The sequence below is a fragment of the Rhinolophus ferrumequinum genome, chromosome 18 (assembly GCF_004115265.2).
Source record: "Rhinolophus ferrumequinum isolate MPI-CBG mRhiFer1 chromosome 18, mRhiFer1_v1.p, whole genome shotgun sequence".
NCBI classification, from domain to species: Eukaryota; Metazoa; Chordata; class Mammalia; order Chiroptera; family Rhinolophidae; genus Rhinolophus; species Rhinolophus ferrumequinum.
In genome coordinates, this window is record NC_046301.1 from 49,236,798 (window position 1) to 49,255,964 (window position 19,167).

The 19,167-nt window shown below is 42.9% G+C and overlaps 1 protein-coding gene across 3 annotated transcripts; it reads left to right on the forward strand.

Moving 5' to 3' along the window:
* The first annotated feature begins 6,003 nt into the window (after positions 1 to 6,003).
* On the forward strand, positions 6,004 to 12,044 carry CASP14 (caspase 14). Of its 3 annotated transcripts, none has more exons than XM_033133912.1 (7): positions 6,004 to 6,112; positions 7,797 to 7,865; positions 8,742 to 8,891; positions 8,988 to 9,213; positions 9,357 to 9,470; positions 9,652 to 9,755; positions 10,079 to 12,044. In XM_033133912.1, exons 2-7 carry the CDS (start codon positions 7,839 to 7,841, stop codon positions 10,181 to 10,183), a joined length of 726 nt encoding a protein of 241 aa, XP_032989803.1. In that variant the 5' UTR covers positions 6,004 to 6,112; positions 7,797 to 7,838; the 3' UTR covers positions 10,184 to 12,044. The 3 variants fall into 3 exon arrangements, with proteins under 3 accessions (XP_032989803.1, XP_032989804.1, XP_032989805.1); XM_033133913.1 differs by having other exon boundaries at positions 6,004 to 6,108; XM_033133914.1 differs by having other exon boundaries at positions 6,027 to 6,206.
* Positions 12,045 to 19,167: the final 7,123 nt, after the last annotated feature.

Sequence of the window (19,167 nt, forward strand, 5' to 3'; positions counted from 1 at the left end):
TGAAGCTAAAGTCAAGATGGCAGCTGGGGCTACGGTCTCATTGGAAAGTTTAACTGGGGGAGGCTGTGTTTCCTGGCCCACTCACAAGGCTGTGGCAGGATTCAGCTCCTCACAGGCTGTTGGCCAGAGATTGCCCTCTATTTCCTGCCACACTGGCCTCTAACATGGCAGTCACGTGCTCAATGTGTGAAAACCAAGGAAAGTGAGACAAGCCAGAGACAGAGAACAGAGACCGAGACAAGCCAGAGACAAAGAAGTCACAAGCTTTTTGTAACCTAATCTCAGAAGTGACATCCTGTCACTGTTGTCATATTCTACTCGGTAGAAGTGAGTCACTAGGTCCAATCCACACTCGAGGTGAGCAAGTCACACAAGGGGGTGAATACCAGGAGATGGGACACATGTCAGAAGCTGCCTATCACAGGGCCCGACATTTAATCTATTTGGGGTTTAGTGCTAAGAAAAACAATCGAGCAGCTTAAGAAAAGACCAGGTGCGCTTTGTGTGTGTGGTTTTTTTCAGGATGCAAGGGGTTTTTCTGGCAGTCATATGTGTTATGCATGTTTAGCCATGATGGGAATTTGGATAAGCTAAGGACAGATTGAAAGTTTCACTTCCCACTTCATTCTTCTCTTTTAGAGAAATTTCCTTGTCCGCTGTCCCCCATGACTCCTGGCTTTGCCTTTGGGAGCGTCTTCCTTGCCCATCCCTCTCCAATAATACATCTTAAATGGGCAAAAGAGATGGAACTTTGGGGAGGGAGGGTGCAGAGTCCAAAGTTCACTTCCTGCTAATATAGATTTAGGGCCAGAGATGTGTGGGGGTTTGAACAATCATTAGCTTTTTGACACAATAGAATTGCAGGCGATTCTATTATAATCCCTTTTCCAGAAGCAGTTTTCCACCCAGGCACCTTTTCACACACTGGCTGGGATGCTCTCTCACTCATTTGTTCCCGTCTCTTTCCTAACCCATTTCTGAACACGAAAACATGTTTGTGACTCTTCCTCGCAAGTGTAACCACAATTGTCATTTCTGCTTGATCATGATACGAATACACGGTAATTGTTCTTTCATCTTCGTCTTGTGCCTCATTAACAGCACAGCATTACAGCCACCATCAATTGCTTGAAGCAGGTCCCTCCCTGGGAGACTTGGCTCAGCCCGTTGATTGTATCAGTTCACGGCCGCCTCCCCCATCCTGCTCCTTTCCTTCACCCTCATCATGAGAAAGACATGCAGTGCACATACCGCACAGTTTTCAAAACACCTACCAGCTGACCAAGGCCAGTCTCCTTGTGCCGAGTGAAAGGCAGGTGTCCTGGGTGTGGCAGGGTCTTCACCAGGTCACCAACCAGCTCGTGAAGATCAATTCCGAGTCTGCAGCTGCTTTGAAGGTCATGGATATTGGCCATCTCAACTAGGAAGTGATGCTGGCAGGCAAAGGATGGATCCAAGAGGTTGTTAGGAAGTAAAATAGCGTGCTTCCTAAAGAACAGACACTTTTCTAAGTGCTTTGGATATATTAACTCCTGACAACAATCAAGTAAGGTGGGCATTACTATCTCTTCTTTACAGATGAGGACACTGAGCCACCAAGAGTTTCCATAATTCAAGTCACTGGAGTCAGGCATCCGACACAGTCTGATTCCGAAACCTATGTCATTGACCATTATGCTATTGTGCCTTCCGCTCAATTATCTGCTTGCTATAGAGTAAATATTGTCCACTTATTTGCATCCCTTCCACCTGCATCCCTTCCATCCCTTACACACACACACGCGAGTGCACGCGCACACACACACACACACACACACACACGTCTACAGGAAATTGGTAGGAAGGAGAGCAACTGAGGCATGTAGATGCACAAGGGGTGGACCAGACCAAAGAACGTGGCTCTGCAGAGTGGGCCGAAATGGAAACCCTGTATCCATTAAACAGTCTACGCATCCTTGTGCCAGCCCTTGCAACCATTACCCTGGATTCATTTTCTCTCCGTAGATTTTATTTGCTCTTATTCACAGTAGCCAAAAGGTGGAAGCAAACCAATTGCCCATCAAAGGATGAATGCATAAACAAAATGTGACCTATCCATACAATGGGCTATTATTCAGACATAAAGAAGAATGAAACTCTGACATATGCTACAATATGGATGGACCTTGAAAGCATTATGTTCAAGTAAAAGGAGCCATGCACAAAAGGCCACATGGTGTACGGTGCCACCAGATTTTTAAAAGCCCTGGATGACCGTGAAGTGCAGCAAAGCTTTCGAACCAGTGCCTATATTATGTTGGGTTTCAATCAATAAAAGACTGATGCCCAGGCCATGTAGAGAAGGTCAGAGAGAGAATTCTTTGGTTGCCAGACCTGCTTCAGGTCACGCTGAACCACTCACGTATTCTGCTGAGCTCATGTGACTTTCTCGGGCTGGACTTGGGAGAGTAGCTAAGCCCTTTTTAGGTTTCTTTTTTCATTGATCTGATCCTTGGGTATTGAAGGAAGTAAAATAAGAGGACTCAGGAGTCCTCTGAGCCCAGCTGTGCCACTTTTGAGCACACTTGCTTAATTTTTCTAAACCTCTTTTCTCTGTGCAATCTCAGTCGTCAGGATGAGTTCCCATCCTTCAGATGCTTCGAGTCTGTGCCTGAGAAATGACACCTGGTCGCCTGTCGCTCAGTGACTTGCGAAACTTCGATACATCCCAGAAGGGAAGGAACGTCTGGGGAACATGGGCGTCTTCCCAGCTATGGCTGACAAAATCCTGTTGGACGAGATATCAGCTCGTCTTAGCTTGTCGGGCCCCCCCTGGGTTGTTTACACCCCAAGGGAGCCTGGGTTGACGAGAAGTTGCCAAGTCTTTGAGCCGCACCACCTCCTTTCATCATGATGAGATCTCATTGCTACAGCTCCACAGGCAAAGGGGGCCCCAAAGGTCAGGACCTGAGGTTTGAATGGAACCATGGGCTGGTAACACAGATGAGAAGAGAGGCATGAAGCAAGGAAAGGGTTCTAATTGCTGCAAAGATGAGTTCAAGCCTGTGCCTAGGGGGTGAGCATGAGCTTTTTGGGCACACGGCCATTCTCTGGCCGCGTGGGAAAGCAGGATATGCCAACCATGCCTGTGAACCCACACAAACATGGTTTCCAGGAAGTGCATATCGGCATAGCATCTGGGGAAGGCAGGGGTAGGGTCGTAACAAGAAAGGGAGCAAGAGAGGAAATCCAGAGACCTGGACACATTCTCTTCCTTCAACAGGTCCTGGTCGCATGCATGTGTTCGTCTGTGGGAATTCATCGAGCTGTACACTTATCTGTGCTCTTTTTTTCTGCATGTAGTTATTCTTCAATAAAAAGTTTTTTCAAAAGAAATTAAAGATGAGTTTGTTCCCTATGTACCAGCATAGAAATATGACGCAGACATATAACTAAAGGGAACAAAGCAAATAGCAGAACAATTCAGTAGAATGAGCCCACATATATAACAAGCAGCTATAAATGAGTAAGTCAACACGTAGGTGGGGATTTGGAGAGAAACTGTCCCACCTGGTGCCCGAGTTCTCGTGAAATAAAAAGAAGAATTGGGAGGATGAGCACGTGCAAGCTTTTTAAATTTTGTTATTGTGATAGAATAGACATAACATAAAATTTACCATTTTAACCATTTTTAAATGTACAGTTCAGGGGCATTAAGTCCATTCACACTGTTGTGCAACCATCCCCACCATCCACCTCCAGAACTTTTCCTCTTGCAAAACTGGAATTCTGTCCCTATTAACAGCTAACTCCTCCTCCCCCGCCCCAGCCTCTGAAAACCATCATTCAATTTTCTGTCTCCATGAATCTGACTCCTCTGGGGACCTCACATAAGTGGAATCACACAGTATTTGTCCTCTTGTGTCTGGCTTATTTCACTTAGTATGATGTCCCCAAGGTTCATTCATGTTGTAGCGGGTGTCAGAGTGTCCTTTCTTTTTTAAGACTGAATGATATTCCATCGTGTGGATGGGCCACATTTTGTTTATCCATCCATCTGTCAGTGGACACTTGGGCTGCTTCCACCTTTGGGTCATTGTAAATAACGCCGCTATGAACAGGGGTATGCAAAAATCTTTTCAATATTGGCTCTCAGTTATTTTGGATATAAACCCAGAAGTGGGATTCCTTTCTCAAATGGTAATTCTATGTTTAATTTTTTTTTTTTTAAGGCACCACCATGACTGTGTTCCACAGTGGTGGCGGCATTTAATGGGAATGTTCTGGTTTTGCTGAATACATTTCAGTACTGTTTGAATATTCCACTCCTAGATAAGGAAAATATACATCCACACAAAGATTTGTAGGCTAATGTTTATAGCAACATCATTCACAATAGTCAAAAGGTGGAAACAACCCAAATATCCGTTCATGGATGGATGAGGAGACAAAATTAGGTCTATCTATACAATGGAATATTATTCAGCCATAAAAAAGGATAAAATACTGTTACAGACAACAACATGGATGAAACTTAAAAACATTATGCTGAGTGAAAGAGTCAAATACAAAAGACCACAATTAAGATTCGTTTCATGTGAAACGTCTAGAACAGGGAAATCTATAGACACAGAATATAGCTTAGTGGTTAACAGGGGCTGGGAAATATGGAGGGGATTGGGGCAATAACTAAAAGGCACAGGGTTTCTTTTTGGAGGTGATTAAAATGTTCTAAAATTGACTGTGGTGACGGTTGCACAAATCTGTAAATATTAGCAAAAACCATTGAATTGTACACTTCAAATGGGTGAATTGTGTTATAGGGAATTATATCTCTTTAAAGCTGCTAAATAAAATGAAATGAAGTGAAGCAAAGTGAAATGCAGTGAAATAAAGGCTGCAAAAGAATAAAGGGACCCAGCAATCCCTCTCCTGGGTATCTACCCAAAAAATCTAAAATCGTTTTTCCACAAAGATATATGTGTCCCAATGTTCACTGCAGCTTTATTTATGGTGGCCAAGACATGGGAAAAAACCAAAATGTCCTTCGATAGATGAATGGATAAAGAAGTTGTGGTATATACACACAATGGAATACTATTCTGCCATAAGAAAAAATGAAATATACCATTTGCAACAACATGGATGGATCTTGAGATTATGATGCTAAGTGAAATAAGTCAGACAGAAAAAGTAGAGAACCATATGATTTCACTGATATGTGGTATATAAAACTGAAAACAATAAAAGAACAAGACAAACAAATGAAGAAACAAAAACTCATAGACACAGACAATAGTTTAGTGGTTACCAGAGGGTAAGGGGGGTGGGGGTGGGAGATGAGGGTAAGGGGGATCAAATATATGGTGATGGAAAGAGAACTGACTCTGGGTGGTGAACACACAATGTGATATATAGATGATGTATTACAGAACCGTATACCTGAAATCTCTATAACTTTACTAACAATTGTCACCCCAATAAACTTTAATTTAAAAAATTAAAAAATAAAGAATAAAGGAGGAAGGTCATGAGAAAGAGAAGAAAGAAATTGAATCAGTTGCAAAACATCAATGGAGGCAGCTGGACCAGACTCTGGGGCTGGAGCCTCTGGGAGTGAATGCCACTGTGCCAATTACTGGTTGGGTGACCTTGGGCAGTCATTTTACCTCTATGAGTCTCGGTTTTCTTTTCTGTGAAATGGGAGCAAACAATGCTAAGCTCTTGAGGCTGTTGAACACTCGATGAGATCATAAACAAGTGAAGTTGGTATTATCTGCACAGCTGAATGTGGAAGAGATGGGAGTGGGTGCAATGATGGATTGATGATAGCCAGATGAGCTGGACCTGGGGGTGCTTTGTGGGGAGCTGGCATAGAAGCCCTTGTTGGTTTGGAAGCTCTGCCTCAGCCTCCTTAACCAGGGGATGTTGGCTGAGCTTCAACATTACTCATTCTGTGGGTGTTTGGCTCTATTTCCTCAGCAAGGGTGTGTTCCTCCCATCATGAGGTTTCCTAAGTGACAGAAAACTCACTGGCAATAAAGGCCCAGACAGCTGTGCGACCCAATTCACAGAAAGGACCCTCGGGAGAAACCTGAGAAGATCCTGCCTGTCGGCCCCTTCTCCCAGGTCGGTAAGTGGGCCTGACCCCTCAGGGTAGTCAGCCACTCACCAACTAGGAGTGTGGTGAGACAGCCTGGCTTTAAGCAGAGCTACTTCTAAAATTAGTAAGTCATTCGGCAGACATTAGACCCTCTCTCTTTCTCTCTCTTTCTCTCTCTCTCATTTTCTCCATCTCATTGAATGAATGCATGTTCTGGTTTTCCACCCACCCATCCATCCATCCATCCATCCTTTATTTCATTTGTTTATTTGTTTATTATTTGTTTACTCAACAAATTCTCCCCAACACTGCCTCTGGGCCCATTCCCACACTGGTGACCCTGATGGAGACAGAGATAAAGAAGTCAGCCTTTCAGTCCTAAAAATGGAGCTGCCAGCTCAGCCACAAGAGTAAGAATCAAAAGCACTGCTGTAATGCAGGTCGAAACAGGCAGCGCTGGGGAGTCCGGAGAAGGGAGAGGCAACTGCCAGTGGGTCAGCCGGGATCATTAAACCGCCCTCGCTGTGCCATTACTGTAAAGCATCTAGTGCTCTTTTAAGGTCCTTTTCCAGTGAGAAAAGTGAGTCTCAGAGAGGAGACTGGATGCTCAGGGACACGCAGCTGGGAAGGGGCCAAGGCAGGATTGATTCTGGTTTATCCAGCTCCAGAGTCCATGCTCCTTCTACTTTCTCTCTCACACACAGTATTATTTGGTTTCTCTTTTCTTACAGCGTGGGCTCCATGGTGTGTGTGTGTGTGTGTGTGTGTGTGTGTGTGTGTGTGTGTGTGTGTGTAAGACAGAAAAAAGTGACAGATTTAATGTACCTTTCTGTCATAGACTAGAGCTACATAAGGGCAGGGAGCATGTCTGTCTTATATAGTGTGTAGCTCATAATAGACACTGAAAATATTTGCTGAATAGATAGATACAGGGGTGGTTGGGTGGAGAAGTAGATGGAAGGGTAGGTGGGTGGATGGATGGATGGATGGATCAATGAGTGGAGGGAAAGACATGATAACATCCAAATTGGCAGAGAAGTGTCTTGACTAATAAAAAAGCATTCCAGGCTGAGGAGGAAGTGTACGAAAAGGCAAGGAAATGGTAAAATGCCAAGAATATGGTAAAAGTCATTCTGCTCAGCCAGAGTGTAGATAGAACAGGACTCAGATGAGAACGGAGAACTCAGACAGGTGTTCAGGATCAAGGTAGACGGAGGGAGGTGGATTGGTCTGTTCAGATCAGAGACTCACTGGGAGAGTTTCAAAGTAGTATTCCCCACGCTGCTCATCGTCTCATTTTAAACCCAACCCCGAAGCATCTCCTTGTTGATGCCTCTTCAACCAGTCAGCTCCTGGGTGGCAGAGGGGAATACATGGGGTCACTTGCCCTGCTTATCAGTCCAGTAATAAGTCTAGTCTGTCACAGGCTGGTTCTGAAGGGGGCATAGGGAAATTTCCAGATGGGTGGCATTGTGCAGTGGACCTAGCAGGAGTTCTGGAGGTATCCAGGGTGAAAGACATCACTGGAGTGGCACACTAGAAAGGACACTCTTCATGGACTGTCATCTCTTGCCCAAGTCTGACCATGAAACAATTTCCCACCACCAGGATCCTATTCGCTCTCAAAACTCCAGATAGATGAACGAGGGTTTATCCCCTAAGCCCCGCTGCCTTCCTGTGGAGACCTTCAACCCATCTTCTCTTGACTCCCTAGGATCAGCTAATGGTGCTGAGAACCGGACTCAGAATCTGAGACATGAGCGATACTCGGCCTCTGGAGGAGGTGGGCTGGGTGCGGCTTGGAGGCGAGGGAGGGGAGTCTGGCGAGAGGGGCGGTGACGCGCTGAATGCTTCAGAGACAGTGGAGGGGTGGGGGCATCCTGACCTGGATTCAGAGCTAAAAAGTGCTTTGTGATCATTCAAATAGAGAAAGACTCAGGTGGAACTCAAGTCGGCTTGGGGGGACCCTACTACATCTTTATCAAAATATCCTGCTTCTCTTCTGGAAAGAAAATTTGACCCCAACGTCCTTCTTCCTCAGATAGGATAAGACAGGATTCTCAGCATTAACTTCAGAAATTCTGAGACCTGTACATATGAGAAAGGAATGCTTAGAACACTCTTGGGAAGATAGAGAAACAAAGCAACCTAATGTGACAACCGGAAGGGACCTTCAAATTCCTTCACACACACACACACACACACACACACACACAGAGTCTATATTTGGAAACTGGGGCTCAGATAGGAGGAGTGACTTTCTCAAGTTCATACACGACTAAAACTGAGCAGGGCGCCAGCAAGGAAACCAATTTTGGGTAGCGAGCGCACAATGGAGCATACAGATATGGAATTATGTTGTAAACCTGAAATTTACATAATCTTATTAACCAATGTTACCTCAATACATTTAATTAAAAATAAGAACATAAAGGATACCGAGTCAAATTAGAATTTCACATCCACAGCAAATAATCTTATAGTATAAGTATATCCCGTGTAATAGTGGGGATGTATTTATATTAATCTGAAGTTTGAGTGTAACTGGACATCCTGCAATTTACCTGGCAACCCTAACCCCAGGCCTCTTTGGACCACATCTCCTGCTTCTGCTTGACCTCCATACCCCTTTGATTATTTCTGTCATCTCTTGGCCCAGGAGGCATATGACATGTCAGGCGCCCGTCTAGCCCTGACGCTGTGTGTCACCAAAGCCCGGGAAGGTTCTGAGGCAGATCTAGATGCCCTGGAACACATGTTCCAGCAGCTGGGATTCGAGAGTACCATGAAGAGAGACCCCACCGCCCAGGTATTGTGCAGCCAGCCCCAGGCCAACGGGGGAGGGGCTGGACCGGAAGGTGGGCTCCAGGGAAGCGCTTGAGTCTGGCCATTCCTCTCACTCTAGCAATTCCAGGAAGAGATGGAAAAATTTCAGCAGGCCATTGATGCCCGGAAAGATTTTGTCAGCTGTGCTTTTGTGGTGCTCATGGCGCATGGGCTAGAAGGTCACCTCAAAGCGGAGGACGAGCAGATGGTTGAGCTGGAGGACCTCTTTAGGGTTCTGAACAACAAGAACTGCCAGGCCCTGAGAGCCAAGCCTAAGGTGTACATCGTGCAGGCCTGTCGTGGAGGTGGGGACAGAGCCAAGAACAGTCTGTGTTCCTAACCCAGCACTAAGCCCAGATCTACAGCCCAACTGCTCATCTGTTTTCTGACCTGTTCCTTTCCCCATCTTTCTCTCTGAGTTTGCCTTTTCCTCTTCTTGGTGCTTCAGAACAAAGGGACCCTGGTGAGAGAGTAGGTGGAGACAACACTGTGATGGTTACAGAGAAGCTCCAAACCATTCCAACGCACACGGACATGCTCTACATCTACTCCACCGTGGAAGGTATGTGCTCCCCGCTGACCCAAGCTGGCTCCCGCCCCCCTACCTCGCCCACCACTCCTGACCCCTGCAGCACTCTTCCAGGACCCCCCCTCTTCCAGGCCCTCTTGCACCACACCCACCACACCCCCATTGAAGCCCACTTCTCTGCGATCCCCTGAGCCTACTTCTCTGCGATCCCCAGGGTACCTTTCCTACAGAAATGACAGGAAAGGCTCCGGCTTCATCCAGACCCTGGTTGATGTATTCTTGGAGAGAAAAGAACCCATCCTGGATCTTCTGACAGAGGTGAGTTGGGACAGTATGTGAGATCATTTAGATGAAATACAGATACATTTCTATAAACAAAACCTTTGGGTTTAACCAACGTTTGGGCAAACTTTTTTTTCTAATGGTTATGTGCTTTCATAGCAGATTAGGAAAAAAAATATATAACAAGAATGTCTAACCAACGATTCCATAGAGATGATGGTATAGGATGAGACAATAAAAGTCACTCACCTGAGGACAGGGATATCCACTTGCCCTCTTCTCTAACCTTCTCCCCATGAGCCCATTATACCGACTCCCCCAGGGGCCGAGCCCCAAGCTGACCAAATTTATTGCTACAGGTTACCCGGCGAATGGCAGAAGCAGAGGTGGTTCAAGAAGGGCAACCAAAGAAAGTGAACCCTGAAATCCAAAGCACCCTTCGGAAACAGCTCTATCTGCAGTAGAAGTAGAAAGAGAATGGAGGGGCTTCCTTTCAGGTGCCTCTCTCTGACCCTTGGATGTTTAAAGGCAGCTCTCATCACTTCCTCCATATCTTCTCTTCCCAAAGCTAAATGGCACCCAATCCTTTCATCACTCTCCTTATGCAAGTACTCCTTCAATCTGTTCCTGTCCTGCATAGAGCAACCCAGCTAAAACTGAGCACAAGGCCTAGTGGTAACAATAACATCACCTCCCTCAGGCTGGACTCTTTACATCTATTAATGCAACCTAAGATGGTAATTGCTTTTTCCACTTTCTGCTCCTATGCTCATCTGAAATCTTCTATCTTTCATAAATCATACCAATACAAATGTAACTGCATAAAGCTCAACATTTTCCCCTGATAAACCAATCACTAACTCCTACATCAGTCAAAGCTTTGGGGGCTCCTGAATATCACCTAGAGGTATAACCTCTCCCTGAATCCACATCCATTCTTATCTCCCACAGATTCATTTCCAATTCCTAGAAATTCAGTCAAGCAAGAATCATTCTTTCTCTCTAAGACACCCCCTTCCTTGGCTAGCAAGCTGGTGCCTTAACCCCATTCTCCTAGTTCATGGGCTCTCTCTGGCTAATGGAGATGCCTCCTCCTCCTTTTCTGTTTCTCTCCCTCCTAATTAACACTGCCCTACTCCCCACTACCACTAGGCCCTGGACTCTGCCTTCTCTCCAAGAAAATCCATCCATTCATCCATTTTCATGGTTTCAACTTCCAACCACTCTGCATCAGGGTATGTTGGAACTATTGAACATCCCCTAGTGTCACCCTGTTATTTTGTATACAAAGTAATAGAGGCCCAGAGAAGTTAAATGGCTTGGTAAATGCCACACAGTAAGTCAAGGGCAGGGTAAAGTGTTGGCCTCCAGCCCAGTCCCCTTCCACTGCCTGCTAAGTCTTAATCCATCAGAAAACTTTTCTAATTAGAGGAACCACCTAAGAAAAGTTCTCCCTATCTTGGAGGGAGGAGCTTCCTGGAAGATATCTAGAAATACTGGTTCCTTGATAACCAGTATTCAAGGTTACCTCCATGAAATTCCAGCAGTGGGTTGGAAGGTGGATCAGAAGCTCTACCTTCCAAGTCTATGATGCATGTCTCTCTATCTCCAGCCTGGACCTTTCCCACGGAAATAATCTGTGGTCATATCTGCGTTGAAAACTTATGGTTAAAGATGAGTCTTTTCTTCCTGGTCTACCCTCCAAGTATTCCCTGGCACCCCAACCTCAGACCCCAAGTTTGGAATTCTGCACTTATCTATAGCATCCTTCTTCTTGCAACCTTCATATGCCACCAGCCACCATGCCCAGGCCAGCCTGACTTTGAAACACTTCTCCTGTTATCTCTTCCCTTACATGTCACTCTCTAGGCTCAAGTCCCACCTTCTCATGCTTGTATCTTTGTACCAACTTCCTTCCTTGCCTCTCTGCCTGACCATCTCAGCCCTCCTCTGCCCTTCATACTTTCTACAATTCTTGATCTTCCTAGAATATGCAAGAAGATACAACGCCACCCCATCATTTATAGACCAAGGCCAAACTCCATATCCTGATTTCTTACACCCTTATATTACTATTCCACCGCTACCGGCAATCAGCTAAATTCACCCCCCCACTCCTCCCACCAGAGCCTTTGCTATCACCATTTCCCCAAGCTGGAGTGCCCTCTCTCTCCCTTCACCCCCTTCCACTGCCTCCCACCCCTACTTATTCCAGAAAGTCATTCCTAATAGTCTTTCTAGTTGATTCTGCCTCTCTCACCCAGGATGAGACACTGATGATTACAATTTCTTAAGGGCAAGGAACAAGTCTTTGATTAACTTAATGGGTCGTTCAATAAATAGTTGTCAGATTTTAAAAGTATGTGTTGGAATCTTTTCTCTGCACTTAAACCATGAGGCTGATGTGAAAGGCATCATGGATTTGGTTTCTTTTTTCTGATGGCCAGCTGCCTCCCAGGTGTGTCTATCATAAACAGAGAATCAGGAGCTCATCCTGTCTCTTCCATAAAAGCAGATGTGTTAGGAATTTGCAAAGTTACAGGCCACTCTTCCATGCCAAGTGGCTATATTTTACATGATGGTTCCATCTCCAGAATATTCCCAAGAAAGTATCCAGACACAGAACTGTAGCTTTTCTCAACCATAAGGGACCTTGGAGATCAGCTAGTTATAGGATCACAAATATGGAGCAAGTGTGCCAACTCTCCCTGTCTGGGTGCTCATTATAGACATAATTAATCAGTCACACCTCTTATCTACTGAACTGGGGTGTAGCCTCAAAGTCCTGCTTGTCTCAGCACTCCAAGAAGCATGGCACACCATTCTTGACCCAGTTTAACCCCTTCATTAGGGAGTGACTTGTCTAGAGTCACCAAGTTCTTAAGCAGTAAACACAGGGCTCCTCACCTATGGTGCAGTAAGAGCCATGGCCGCAGTCAGGGCTTTATATGTAGGAATAGCAGAGCAAGTGGCTGAGGCAGGGGTGCGTACACAAGGACAAGTAAATCTGAGGTGATGCACATACTGTGTCCTGTACACCCACCCATGTGCACACTTGTGCTCTAAACACCCAACGATTTTGGAGTCACCAAATACAGGAGTCAGCAAATTATCACCCGCTTGCCAAATCCAGCCTGCAGCCTGTTTTTATAAATTGACATTTATTGGATGATGACGTCATAAAAATGGCAGTGTAAGGGGAGCCTCTTGAAATCTCCCCTGGAATTTATAACAAATTGAACAACTATAACTCCACAAAGGACTCCCTACACAGCAGACAGGCAAGACTAAGAGGCCCACTACTGAATTCACCTAAAGGTGGGCAAATTGTGCGAGCAGGGGAGGAGAGAAGGGAGAAGTGCAAAGACTGGGCCGCGCCCGCGCAGGACACAGACCGAGCTCAGTGCTCCGAGCTCCCTGCATCCCGGAACTACCGCAGCTGCGGGAGAGGGAAGAACTTGGACTGCTAGGGCTCTGCTTATGGCCCACAGGGCTGAGGGGGCAGCATATAACATGGCTGAACCCAACGCTCATGGCAGAGACATCGGAGCAAAGACTGAGGGAAGAAGGCTGAAAATGGTGGTTTCAGCCCTCACTGCGGAGCAGAGAACAGAAGCCTTAGGCACTGAGAATAGCCGCCCCCTCCTTATCCTCCCAGAGCTCACCCCGCCCCCACCTGCCCAGTGCTAGAAGTGGAATAGTAGCAGTGTCAGATCAAAAGAACAAAATATTTGCAGTTCTGAGAACTGTGGTCCACAGACACAGACTCACAGCCCAACTAGTTCTGGCAAAGGGGAGAGAGCTATGGAAGCAGGACCGGCTGTGGTAGTGGTCACCGCCATTGCTCTGGGTCACGTCTCACAACCCACCCTGCCCCTGTCCCCACCTAACTGGGCAGATCCCTGCAGGAGTAAACAGAGCTGCTGAAATTCATGGGCTCTGAATCTGGTGCAGGAAGAATTTTGGAACTTTAGAAGCTTTCCACATCCCCCCACGGAGGCCCTATGACCCAGGTGAACTGTTCAGAGAGGAAAAGCCCGCCTTCCAGGGAATCTCCCCATTGTGTGAGAAGCCAGGATACTGCAAAGAAAATATAACACTACAGTGTAAGAGAGAATAAAAGACTGTAGTCGGAGAGAAAATTAAACATTCTACCAACACCTACTGGAAAAGAAAAGAAAGACCTCTTTTTATCAACCTGTTGCAGAACCCACTCCTGTAGATGTCTAGGAAGAGAAATAATAAATCATTAATAGCCATGAATAACCAAAGTAACAAGACAGCTCAGAAAGAAAATGAAAAGTCTCCAGAAAAGGAACTTAAAGATATGGAAATATGTGACTTAAATGACATAGAATTCAAGATTGCTGTTCTTAAAAAACTCAACGAGATGCAAGAAAACACAGATGGGCAGTTTAATGAACTCAGACACACAATCAAAGAAAAAAATGAACATTTACCAAAGAGACTGAAATTTTTAAAAAGAACCAAATAGAATTTCTGGAGATTTAGAACTCAATAAAAGAAATGAAGAATGAAATAGCCAGCTTAGGTAGTAGAGTTGACCAGATGGAGTAAAGAATCAGTGACATCGAATATAGAAATCTGGAAATGAAACAGATGGAAGAAGAAAGAGACTTGAGACTTAAAAGAAATGAAAGAACTCTACAAGAACTTTCTGACTCCATCAGAAAGAGCAATATAAAAGAATAATGGGCATACCAGAAGGAAAAGAAAGAGAGAAGGGAACAGAGAGTATATTCAAACAAAGAGTCGATGAGAACTTCCCAAACTTGTGGAAAGAAGTAGAACCTCGAATCCAAGAAGCAAATAGAACACCTAATTACCTCAACCCCAACAGGCCTTCTCCAAGGCACATTGTATTGAAGCTGTAAAAAATTAACGACAAAGAAAGAATCCTCAAGGCAGCCAGGGAAAAGAAGACGGTAACCTACAAAGGAAAGCCCATTAGATTATCTTCAGATTGTTCAGCAGAAACTCTATAAGCCAGGAGAGAGTGGAATCAAATATTCAAATTATTGAAAGAGAGAAATTATGAGCCAAGAATAATATATCCAGCAAAGATATCCTTTAGATATGAAGGAGGAATAAAGACCTTTCCAGACATACAGAAGCTGAGGGAATTTTCTAACACACGACCTGCACTACAAGAAATACTGAAGGAGGCTATTCGATCAGCATAAATAGGAATAATTTGTGACAACCAAAACATAAAAGTGGAGAGAGTAAAAGCCTGAACTGAAATATGGGAATGGAGAAAGTAAGCATGCTGAAGAAAATGAATACTCTAAATATGAAACTTTCTTTTACAAAAATTTAATGGTAACCACTCAAAAAAAATCCAGAATTGAAATATATATCGTAATAAAAGAAGAAACAGAGGGAGAAATCATAGAATACCACCACACAGAAATAATAAACAACAACAAAAAGGCAAAGAAACAATAGAGAAACAGTCTTACCAGAAAACCAAAGATAGGCTGATAGGAAATCCTCACATATCAATAATCACCCTAAATGTAAATGGATTGAACTCACCAATAAAAAGTCACAGAGTAGCAGATTGGATCAAAAAACTAAACCCAACCATATGCTGCCTCCAAGAGACACATCTCAGCTATAAGGAAAAGCTATAAGACACATCTCAGACTCAAAGTGAAGGGTGGAAATGGACACTCCAAGAAAATGGTATCCAGAGAAAATCAGTTATAGTCATCCTGATATCAGGTGAAACAGACTTCAGGATAAAAAAGGTAACAAGAGACAAAGATGGACATTTCATAATGATAAAGGGGACGATAGAACAAGAAGACATAACAGTCATCAATATTTATGCCCCAATCAGGGAGCACCAAAATATACCAAGCAACTACTAACAGAACTAAAGGGAGAAATTGACCAAAACACAGTTACAGCAGGGGACCTAAATACATCATTTGATAGCTATGGATAGATCATCCAAACAGAAAATAAATAAAGAAATATCAGCCCTAAATAACACATTAGATGAAATGGACATAATTGACATTTATAGAGCACTTCATCTTAGAACATCAGACTATACATTTTTTTCTAGTGTACATGGAACATTCTCAAGGATAAACCATATATTGGGATATAAAACTAGCCTCAGCAAATTTAAGAAGATTGAAATCATACCAATCATATTCTCTGATCACAAGCTTTGAAATTGGATATCAACTGCAAAAAGAAATCAGGAAAAACCACAAATATGTGGAGATTAAACAACATACTTTTAAAGAATGACCAGGTCCAAGAAGAAATAAGAGGAGAGATCAAAAGATACATAGAAACAAATGAGAATGAAAATACATTCTACCAAAATTTTGGGGATGCTGAGAGAGTAGTTTTAAGAGGGAAATTTATATCATTACAGGCCTATCTCAAGAGACAAGAAAAATCCCAGATAAATAACCTCACGTTACACCTTAAAGAACTACAAAAAGAAGAAGAAATCAAACCCAAGGTCAGCAGAAAAAAGGAAATAATAAAAATCAGAGCAGAACTAAATGAACTAGAGAATAAAAAGTCAATAGAAAACAATTAATGTGACAAAGGGTTGGTTCTTGGAAAAGATTTAAAAAATTGACAAACCCTTGGCTAGACTCACTAAGATAAAAAGAGAAAAGACACTAATAAACAAAATCAGAAATGAAAGAGGGGAAGTTATCATGGATGCCACAGAATTAAATACAAAGGATCATCCAAGAATACTATGAAGGACTATCTATGCCACCAAATTCAATAACATAGAAGAAATGGACAGGTTCTTAGAAACATATAGTCTTCCTAGGCTGAATCATGAAGAATTGGAAAATCTAAACAGACCGATCACCAGTAAGGAAATTGAATCAGTCATCCAAAACCTTCCCAAAAGCAGAAGTCCAGGACCAGATGGCTTCACTAGTGAATTCTACCAAACCTTCAAAGAGGATCTAATACCAATCCTACTCAAACTCTTCCAAGAAATTGAAGAAGAGATAGTACTCCCTAACTCATTTTATGAGGCCAACATTACCCTGATACCAAAACCTGGTAAGGATAACACAAAAAAAGAAAACTACAGACCAACATCTCTGATGAATACAGATGCAAAAATCCTAAAAAAAATTCTAGCAAATCAAATGCAACAATGCATTAAAAAGATTATTCATCACGTCCAAGTAGGGTTCATCCCAGGGGTACAAGGATGGTTCAACGTACACAAATCCATCAATGTGATACACCACATAAATAAAATAAAGGACAAAAATCATATGATTATATCAATTGATGCAGGAAAAGCGTTTGACAAGATACAACATCCATTTATGATTAAAACACTTAATAAAATAGGTATAGAAGGAAAATACCATATGACAAACCCTCAGCTAATATCATAATTAATGGTGAAAAACTGAAGCCGTTTGCTCTACATTCAGGAACACGACAGGGCTGTCCCCTATCACCTCTGCTTTTCAACATAGTGTTGGAAGTCCTAGCCAGAACAATCAGGCAAGAGAAAGAAATAAAAGGCATCCAAATTGGGAATTAAAAAGTTAAATTGTCACTCTTTGCAGATGACATGATGCTATATATAGAAAACCCTAAAGACTTCGCCAAAACGCTATTGGAAACAATCAATGAATACAGTAAAGTTGCCAGCTACAAAATCAACGTACAAAAGTCCATTGCATTCCTATATACTAACAATGAAATCTCAGAAAAAGAAATTTTAAAAAAATTCCTTTTGCAATTGCAACAAAAAGTATAAAATACCTAGGAATAAACTTAACCAAGGATGTGAAAGACCTATATACTGAAAACTATAAGATATTTTTAAAAGAAATTGAAGAAGACACAAAGAAATGGAAAAGACATTCCATGCTCATGGATTGGAAGAATCAACATAGTTAAAATGGCCGTATTACCCAAAGCAATATACATATTTAATGCAATCCCCATCAAATTCCCAATGGCATTTTTAAAACAAATAGAACAAAAAATCATCAGATCTGTATGGAACCACAGAAGACCCCAAATAGCCAAAGCAATCCTAAGAAAAAAGAACAACGCTGGAGGTATCACACTCCCTGACTTTAGCTTGTACTACACGGCAACAATAATCAAAACAGCATGGTACTGGCAGAAAAACAGACACATAGACCAATGGAATCAAATTGAGAACCCAGAAATAAACCCTCATAAATATGGACAGATAATTTTTGACAAAAAAGCCAAAAACATACAATGGAGAAAAGACAGCCTCTTCAATATGGTGCTGGAAGAATTGGAAAGCCACGTGCAAAAGAATGAAACGGGACTGCTATCTGTCACCATGTACCAAAATTAATTCAAAACGGATCAAAGACCTAAGCATAAGACCTGAAACAATAAACTACACAGAAGAAAACATAGGTATTAAACCTTGGGTTCAAAGAGCATTTTATGAATTTGACTCCAAAGGCAAGGGAAGTAAAAGCTAAAATAAATGAATGGGACTATATCAAACTTAAAAGCTTCTGCACAGCAAAAGAAACCATTGACAAGATAAAGAGGCAATCAACTGAAAGAGAGAAGACTTTTGCAAACAACGTCTTCAATAGGGGCTAATATCCAAAATATACAAGGAACTCATACAACTCAACAACAAAAAAACGAACAACCCAATTGAAAAATGGGCAGAGGACCTGAACAGACATTTCTCCAAAGAGGACACACAAATGGCAAATAGACATGAAAAAATGTTCAACATCAGTAATCATCAGAGAAATGCAAATAAAAACCACAATGAGATATCACCTCACCCCAGTTAGAATGGCTATCATCAACAGGACAAATAGTAACAAATGTTGGAGAGGCTGTGGAGAAAAAAGGAACCCTCATACACTGTTGGTGGGAATGCAGACTGGTGCAGCCGCTATGGAAGGCAGTATGGAGGTTCTCAAAAAATTAAGAATAGAATTACCATATGACCTAGCAATCCCTCTCCTGGGTATCTACCCAAAAAATCTGAAAACATTTATCCATAAAGACATGTGTGCTCCATTGTTCATTGTAGCTTTATTTATGGTGGCCAAGACATGGAAACAACCAAAATGTCCTTCGACAGATGAATGGATAAAGAAGTTGTGGTAAATATATACACAATGGAATACTATTTGGTGGTAAGATGAAATTGTACCATTTGTGACAACATGGATGGATCTTGAGATTATAAGGCTAAGTGAAATAAGTCAGACAGAAAAAGCAGAGAACCATATGATTTCACTGATGTGTGGTATATAAAACTGAAAACAACAAAAGAACAAGACAAATGAAGAAACAAAAACTCATAGACATAGACAATAATTTAGTGGTTACCAGAGGGTAAGGGGGGAGGGAGGCTCTAGAAGAGGGTAACCGGGGTCTAATATATGGTGATGGA

Bases quoted from the DNA above. Each gene is read 5' to 3' on its own strand.
- CASP14 (XM_033133912.1), top strand. From the start codon at position 7,839: ATGAGCGATACTCGGCCTCTGGAGGAG. The intron at 9,471-9,651 runs GTATGTGCTCCC...TGCGATCCCCAG, and splicing joins CATCTACTCCACCGTGGAAG to GGTACCTTTCCTACAGAAAT. The intron at 9,756-10,078 runs GTGAGTTGGGAC...TTATTGCTACAG, and splicing joins TCCTGGATCTTCTGACAGAG to GTTACCCGGCGAATGGCAGA.